General features: G+C 41.9%; 2 protein-coding genes across 3 annotated transcripts; one reads left to right on the top strand and one right to left on the bottom strand.

The window, feature by feature from the left end:
- LOC8067020 (uncharacterized WD repeat-containing protein C2A9.03) lies at window positions 1,180-4,894 on the top strand. 2 transcript variants are annotated; one of them, XM_021465263.1, is made up of 10 exons: window positions 1,180-1,509; window positions 1,890-2,060; window positions 2,154-2,240; window positions 2,804-2,911; window positions 3,253-3,279; window positions 3,389-3,499; window positions 3,595-3,686; window positions 3,785-3,890; window positions 4,080-4,166; window positions 4,254-4,894. In XM_021465263.1, exons 1-10 carry the CDS (start codon window positions 1,402-1,404, stop codon window positions 4,665-4,667), a joined length of 1,311 nt encoding a protein of 436 aa, XP_021320938.1. In that variant the 5' UTR covers window positions 1,180-1,401; the 3' UTR covers window positions 4,668-4,894. The 2 variants fall into 2 exon arrangements, with proteins under 2 accessions (XP_021320938.1, XP_002445946.1); XM_002445901.2 differs by lacking the exon at window positions 2,804-2,911 and having other exon boundaries at window positions 1,181-1,509; window positions 3,145-3,279.
- LOC8067019 lies at window positions 5,207-7,523 on the bottom strand. The gene is made up of 2 exons (XM_002444774.2): window positions 6,526-7,523; window positions 5,207-6,002 (listed from the first exon to the last, which is right to left on the bottom strand). The coding sequence occupies exons 1-2, from the start codon at window positions 7,400-7,402 to the stop codon at window positions 5,359-5,361; spliced, it is 1,521 nt and encodes a 506-aa protein (XP_002444819.1). The 5' UTR covers window positions 7,403-7,523; the 3' UTR covers window positions 5,207-5,358.

Raw genomic sequence — 8,517 nt, 5'->3', positions numbered from 1 at the left:
TTGTGGCACATACATGAAGTATTAAATATAGATGAAAATAAAAATTAATTGCACAATTTATCTATAAATCACGAGACGAGTCTTTTAACCCTAGTTACTCGTGATTGGATAATCTTATTCCCCACTATATATAACCACACCGCTCTCTATCTTTGGAGAGCGAGAAAATCAATAATAGAAGATGGAGATACGTTGGAAGGGATCTTGTTAGTAAAGTCTTTATTCCTGTCAATAAAAAAATATAAAGAGGTTGTTGTAGTTGCTCTAAGTGAGTGAAGTTCCTTTTGTGTGTACTTTCATCTCTCGACCATTTTTCTCTCTTGCTCTTTTTCAAATTTAAACTAAATTTCTAAAAGTATTTATAACACAAAATAGATATATTATAAAAATATATCAAAATATTTTGTATAATAAATAATGGTACCTTTTGTATAGATTTAATCAAGCTTGATATAGTTTGACCAAGTACTATACTACGATTACATTTTTTTTCATGATGACATGTTACATTTGACTTTGCACGATCTTTTATGCGTGACTTTTGATTACTAATATCTTCTATAATATACTCTTAAATCATTCATTTAATAAGATTAGCTAGTAAATGACTACAAATATACTACAATTACATTCTTTTCATGTTGACATGTTACATTTGACTTTGCACGATCTTCTATGCATGTGTTTTGATTACTAATATCTTCTAGTATAATATATCCTTCAATCATTCAATTTATAAGATTAGCAGGTATTTTGGCTGCAAATATACCAATATGTCTGGTACGTTTCCAAATTAGAATATTAGAAGCTATTGATGCTTGTTGTTTTTTAAGATTTGTTGACTAGATATAGGGGGTGTTTGGTTTGGGGTGATAAAACTTAAAAGGTATTATAACTTTTTCGTTTTATTTGACATTTATTGTCCAATAATAGACTAATTAGGTTCAAAAGATTCGTCTCACAAATATCCTATAGTTGTGTTTTTGTAAATAGTCTATATTTAGTACTTTATACATGTGTCCAAACATTCGATGTGATGAGTGATAAAAAATATCACCCCAAACCAAACAAGGCCATAGTATTCTAAAAGACATGTTTGACCAAAGGTGCATCGCATAAATAAATAATTTCAGCGGGGTCAAAGTGCAAAGGGCTATCTTCCTTATAGTATCTTTTTTATTAGAAAATGCAAGCAGCACCGTACTAGAAGCCACGCCGTGTTCAGTTCCGGTTGCTTTCCTTCCAGAACCAGATCCCAACAATAAATCCAAGCGTGCTCCTTCCCTGGACACTGAATCATCAAGGCGGAGCGTCCTTTCAGCAAAATTTCCCGAGACCTCGAGCAAAATCTGGTCTGGTTTGGTTCAAATTCGCCTTTCTTTTGGGGCGTTCTTACGGGCCATGTCGCAGCACGACGACGACCTCGCCGGAGTTCATTCGGAAGAAGGAGACCGCCACGGCGTTGTAATGGATGACTCCGACTACGAGGACGATGAGTTGGACCAATCTGTAAGCGTACCCGACCGCTGCTCTGTTCTATGTTCTTGAGAGAATGAGAGTCGGGACATGAGATTTTGCTCTGGAATGCTCCTGCTCTGCTTTTCTGTTCTTTTTTCCCAACCTCAATCTCCTAGTGATGCCGTGCCCATACCATGATTTTTACATAAATTACCGGAGTATATGTGAGGCTGGTTCTGAACTGATGATAAATGCTTATCTAGTTCAATGCAGAGTATTACTTTTTTTTTTAACTAACAGAGTTTTACTTTGATTGGGACCTTTTTTTGTTTGTTTAATTTAGTCTCTATCGCTGCTGTCATTAGCTTTTGAGGATGCAGTTATAAACATTTGCTTTGGTCTAACACAAAAAGGCAATTTTGTGTTTGTAGACTAGTAAAGCGACTGAACACATCACGGCTATGGATGTGAAGAAGGGGAAGGATATACAAGGGATCCCCTGGGACATGATGGCGACTACAAGAGACAAGTACAGGCAGTCAAGGCTGCAGCGGTATGCCAACTTTGAGAACGTACCTAATTCCGGAAGGATTTCAGAGAAGGCATGATATAGCTACACATTTCAGATTAGTTACCTGGTTGAGTTGAGCATCTCGTTAGGCCGAGTAAAACTTTATGTGGCGATCTTGGTGCAGGAATGCATGCCTGCAGAGAAAGGCCAACTCTACTATGAGTTTCAGCATAGCACGAGGTCGGTGAAATCGACCATCCTTCATTTCCAGGTGAGCATGGTTTTGGGTGTTCTTCGTTCCAAATGTTAGTTTTACTTGTTTAGTTCATTCTATGCACGGGGTTTGTTACATGTGATAATTAAGATACTTTATCTGGTCCCTTTTTTTTCTTTCTTTCTTGAAGGTTTGTCAATCACAGGTTGAAATTCAGTTATTCTAGAAGATTGTTAATTGCTTGGCATGTTTTTCATGTCTAACTAGAAAGAGCGGGCTACTTATCTTTGTGAATAGTAGTAGTAGTTAAGTAGTACCATCAAGAGTTTAGCTTCTCTGATTCCCCTCGATATTTGCGTAGCCCAACAGCAGCAACTCAGTTAAATTACAATTATGATATGCTAACACAGGAACAGACTTTCTCATTGAACTATTCTAAAAAAATGAACTCACATTTCTATTTCATATTGGGAGTCAGCTGCCCTATTTTTATGCAAGTACAATGTAGGGCCTTGTAGCTCTGTATGAATGTTATACAGAACAGTCAGATGCTCTGATGGTATTAATTGCCTTCCCAATTCCTGCAAAATTGTTAATCTCGTTCCATACCTGTCTTGCAGTTGAGAAATTTAGTATGGGCAACGACAAGGCACGATGTGTATCTTATGTCAAACTTTTCTGTGCTTCATTGGTCAGCACTGACTTGTAAAAAGCAAGAAGTCATTGATCTAATTATGATATGCTAACACAGGAACAGACTTTCTCATTGAACTATTCTAAAAAAATGAACTCACATTTCTATTTCATATTGGGAGTCAGCTGCCCTATTTTTATGCAAGTACAATGTAGGGCCTTGTAGCTCTGTATGAATGTTATACAGAACAGTCAGATGCTCTGATGGTATTAATTGCCTTCCCAATTCCTGCAAAATTGTTAATCTCGTTCCATACCTGTCTTGCAGTTGAGAAATTTAGTATGGGCAACGACAAGGCACGATGTGTATCTTATGTCAAACTTTTCTGTGCTTCATTGGTCAGCACTGACTTGTAAAAAGCAAGAAGTCATTGATCTTCAAGCACATGTCACACCATGTGAGGTACATATCACTTTCCAAATGTTCATTTCAACTTTTGATTTTTCTTCCAGAGCCTTGTCTATTTGATTTATGGTAACACAGCCTTATGTTCTTTGGGCTTTGACTTCAGAAGCACCATGGGAATTACTATGAGGGATTTTATCGGACTCCAGTTAGTACTTTGGCAGTGAAGCATAATTTGCTTGTTACTGGTGGATTTCATGGGGAAATAATATGCAAGGTGATATTTTCGTCCTCAGTATCTTTTCCTAATTTTGTCTTCTAGAAGATTTTACATTCAGGTTTGATGCTTCTTTGTTTACCTTGGGAATGAAGTTTCTGGATCGTCAAGGAGTAAGCTACTGTTGCAAGTCAACACAAGATGACAATGGTATTACTAATTCTTTGGAAATATTTGAGAAACCTAGGTACTTTATTTTTCGCAGGCAAATTGATTATTCTGTTCATGAAGAATTGAAATGCATGAATCTCAACATAATGATGTTTCTTGCCCATTTCGTTGTAGTGGTTCTCTGCACTTCCTGGCGTCAAATAATGATTGTGGACTTAGAGACTTTGACGTGGAAAGATTTCAAATATGCAATCACTTCCGTTTTGCTTGGCCCGTGAATGTAAGCCTGCAGTGCATTCTTTAACTGTCTATCATGCTGGATATGTTGCACAACTTGTTGAATTTCCAATTTTCTATTTAAATTTAGCCGCTGAAGTCAACGCTCATGTTTTGTCAAAGAGCGTGTCTTAAATGAGGACAGAAACACATTACTGAATCCTGTTTTGGCCCCCTGTTTAATTTTCTGCAGCATACGTCACTGAGCCCTGATGGTAAACTTGCTGCTATTGTGGGGGACAATCCTGATGGACTTGTGATTGATCCCAGTTCAGGAAAGGTAAGTGGAACGCGGTGTACAGTCACTCACTTGATATAATAAATACATAATTCATATACAAGCTTGCATCTGTTTGTTTCTCTGCAGACGATTCACGAACTCCGTGGCCATTTGGATTACTCCTTTGCGTCAGCATGGAATCCAGATGGCCGAACATTTGCCACTGGAAACCAAGACAAGACATGCAGGGTCTGGGACATCCGCAATCTCTCCAAATCAGTTGCTGTATTGGGTGGCAACATCGGAGCCATCAGGTCGATTCGCTACACATCTGATGGGAAGTTCATGGCAATGACTGAACCAGCAGATTTCATCCACATCTTTGATGTAGAGAGTGGGTATAGCAGGAAGCAGGAACTGGACTTCTTTGGTGAGATCGCGGGAATATCGTTCAGTCCTGACACTGAAGCTCTTTTTGTTGGTGTGCATGATCGCGTATTCAGCTGCCTCCTCCAGTTTAATCGGCGAAGGTTCTACTCGTACCTTGATTCGCCTGTGTGAGCTAGTGCTGGTAGACCTGTGAGATCTACACAGGCTGTAGAAACAAGAAAGTTGTGTATATGTTTATAGGTTTTGCTATGAAGAAACTGGAGATGGTGTGTTTACTTTTGCTGAACAAGCTGTAGGTATTCAGCGAGCCGTCTTTTCGAAGCTTTGTACTGTCGCTGCTTTGTTCGTTTGGCTGATAAGCCATAGCAGAAAGTATTGTTGGCTGATTTGTTGTGAGAGAAAATCACTGCTGGATGACTAGCAAATTCAACTGATAAGCTCAAGCGAATCGTGGCAATCAGCGCACTTGACGAGGTTGAGAGTCGAAACCAGCAGACAATCTTACAGGTTCAGGTTCAGTGAGAATACCAGGCACCAGCGCACTTGACATGTGACATGTGCAAAGCATTTTGACGACCTTAAAGACAACACAAGGCACCAGCGCACTTGACATGTCCATGTGCAAGAATTTTCGCCTGCTTAAAGACAAGGCATATGAAGAACCAAGATGTAGCAGCATATTAATCTTACAGACTGACAGATATTACGAGTACGAGGCTAACTCATGAACACAAGTTATAAGTGAACTTCCACAGGCGTGTTTACACAAAGGATTTCCCAATACTCTCTCGTATAAGGGTTTCCAGATATACTCTCATATAAGCTCAAGTACGTACAACCTTGGATATACTCTCATACAAGCTCAAGTAGGTACAACCTTGGTAGACGAGGGTGAGAGTCGCATAAAATAGGTTCCCATAGCAATACACAGCAGTAAAAACTGAACAAAACAAAAGAGTGAAACCCTACTCGCCTTATATCGCAGCTGCAACACTTCTGAATTATTGGACAGCTCTTTGCACTGCAGTTGTAGCTTCTCTGCCATCTTTTCTAACACAATTGCTCTGCTTTCAGTGTGTCGGAGTTTAAGTCCAAGCAGCTTGTAATCTTCAGATAGAGACTTTTCCGTTTCGTATAGAGTCATTTGATCCTTGACCTGAGTTGCTGAGGCTTGATAGGCTCTAGTCAGGATGATGCACTGAACCTCTGATTCCATCCTCTCCTGGTAGAGTTGATCAAGTTCACATTGCGACAACAGCAGATTGGTACTCTCTATAGTGTTTTTTCCTGGTTGCATTCGACTGTGAATTGCTTCAAGTTCATATACTCTTGAAGCCTTCTCCTTGATCAAGGCTGATGCTTCTTCCAACCTGGACTCAAGATGTTTTATCCTTATCATTAAGTCTTCATTAGGTTTCTCGAGATGGACTGATCCACTCCATTCATCCTCACTGATATCAAACTCATCACTTGGCTCTTTCCCAATCGCTGTGATTTTTTCTATCTCTGCAATATGCATAGGAGAAATGACTATGTTAGAGCGAGTTCTATGTAGAGGATAATACTGTTTCAACCCACTACATATGAAATGAAAACACTACATATGAAATGAAAACACGCTGCTGGTGTTAGCAAATGAGACGGAAAGGAATTTAAGGGGGAAAAGCATATAAGTGCAGTATGTAGTGCAGCATTTTATTCAAATATCCCTTCAACAAATGAGTGAATGGCCACTACACAGTGCAGCATTCCAAGAAATTGAGCAAACAACTTTAGTAAGCTAAGTAGCAGGTAAATCTGATCTGCCACTCTGAAGCATAGATAAATATGTAGCAATATGGACTCCAGTTTCTAACATATGCAGCCAGATAAACTACACCTTACAAATAACTTTGATTAGACAGACAGTTCACAGACTACAGAGTGGAGCCTGAATGAATAGCAGGGTTTGGTTTGCGAAAGAATCATAATGCTCTAAAACTGCATATATCTTATCTCATGGAAATAAGCATAGACAATTTGAACATACCATTCTCCAGTGCTTCCTGTGCTCTGTGAAGTACCAAAATCGACTCATTGCAAAGATCAGCACCCCAATACATCCTTCCATTGCTACCTTTCCCAACACTCTCCTCACCAGCACTGGACCGGACCGATCTGCCCACCACACTACTGCCATTCCCTCTGCAGCGACCTGTAGATCGGACCTCCTGGCTCAGGTGCTCGTCGCCACCGTGGCCATAGCAACCAGAGAAGACCTTGCGAACATCATTGAGGCCGGCAGCACCCAGCTGCTGCCGGGCGTTGGAGCTGCGGAGGTCAGACTCGACGCTGGACCGTGAGCAACTAGTCTCGGTGGAAATGGAAGCGGCGGCGCCGCAACCAACCATCGGCCACGCGGCGCGAGGGTTCCTGGCGGCGCCGGCGCCGGGGCCCGGCCTGTCCCGCTCCAGAGGAGAGAACGCCACCGAGGCGTGGTCGCAGCGTGGGAGCGGCACGCGCGGCGCGCTCGCGGCCGTGGAGGACCTGCCGCTCCCGTCCTCGCTGTTGCCCGCGCCGACGGAGAACCCGAGGCCCGGGCCCGGCCAAGCCGGCGGCGGGACGAGGCGGGACTCGACGGAGGCAGTGGAGCTCTCGGAGGCGGCGGACGCGTCGTGCTTGCCCCAAGGCGCGCCGGTGGCGGCGAGAGGCAGCCGGCGCTTGTGGAACTGCTCGTCGCCCTCACCCCCGGCCCCGTCGCCAGTGCTGTCCCCCCGCCGGATACGCCGCCAGCGGCGGAGCCCCCGGCCCTTGGTGGCGGCCGCCGCGGGGGACGGAGAGGGGAAAGTCTTGATCTTGGGAGCAGCCGCAGCCACCGCCTCCGGGGACTCGGCGGCCTCGTTCGCTACGGCGTTCACGCTGGGCATCGGAGGAGAGGAGCAGGCCAGCCTCCTCGTGGGCGTTCTCGTCGTGTGCCCTCCTCGTGGGATCGCAATTCTCGTGCCGCGTGGGAGTGTGGCACCAGGGCCGCCAGCGCAGCTGCAACGTCAAGAAGAGAGGGGAAACGAGGATAAAAAATACTCTAGAATAGATTTTCGTAATAAATTTAATTAAAGATATAAATATCGATATTGTTTTTTCTTTATATTTAGTTATTTCTTAGAAAAAAGTTTGACTTACCGATAAGTGAGATGTAAAATTATTTTTAGAACAAATTTAGAGTTTAGGGTTTAGGGTCTAGGGTTTAGAGAATTTGTTTAGTAGTGCTTAGTACAAACGGTACAACACAGTAAAAAAAGCATTAAGTGCTTTCTATGGTGGTCATGTTTAAGAGGATATGACACTTCACTGCAAATAGGATCCGCCTAAGATGAAGACAAATGAGACTACTTGATCTATTGAAGATCTGAAAATATGTAATCAAGCTGCAATTCATTGCCATTTTAATTTGAAAGTTGATGCAAGTGTTGGAACTTGGAGGAGGTAGAGTCTTGCTGCCACATGAAAAGTGGTGAGCAAACCTGAGTCAATCAAATAAACATATGTTGCATCTGACTTTCAAAAAAGCTAGCTCATCTGTCCAACCACACAATATCTCTATGTAACATGTCTCTATTTAGGTCATCAACCAACAAGAGTGCTTTTGCATAGAATAAACCTGGCGGATAAAGGCCTGGCTAGCTAGTACGAGGAACATCTCAACTTAGAAGAAACCATGTAGTGTCCACCTATGACAAAATCAGATAATCATTTGATTGTGAACTGGCTGTTGCCTCCAAAGGCTGCAAACAATCCGAATGAAGGAAAATTCCATTACCAAACACAGAACTGAACAATCTGAGGCTATGAACTACAAAATTCGAATTCTAGTAATCAGTAAATAAGGCCTTGTTTAGTTTCTAAAAAGTAGCCATAATTTTTTAAGATTTCCCGTCACATCGAATCTTGCGCCATATGCATCGAGCATTAAATATATATATGAAAACAAAAAACTAATTACACAGTTTGTCTATAAATCACGAGATGAATCTTTCGAACTTAG

This window comes from Sorghum bicolor, chromosome 7 (genome assembly GCF_000003195.3).
Source record: "Sorghum bicolor cultivar BTx623 chromosome 7, Sorghum_bicolor_NCBIv3, whole genome shotgun sequence".
NCBI lineage: Eukaryota > Viridiplantae > Streptophyta > Magnoliopsida > Poales > Poaceae > Sorghum > Sorghum bicolor.
The sequence above is the reverse complement of the archived record's forward strand: the minus strand, read 5'-3'. Positions and strand labels throughout refer to the sequence as shown.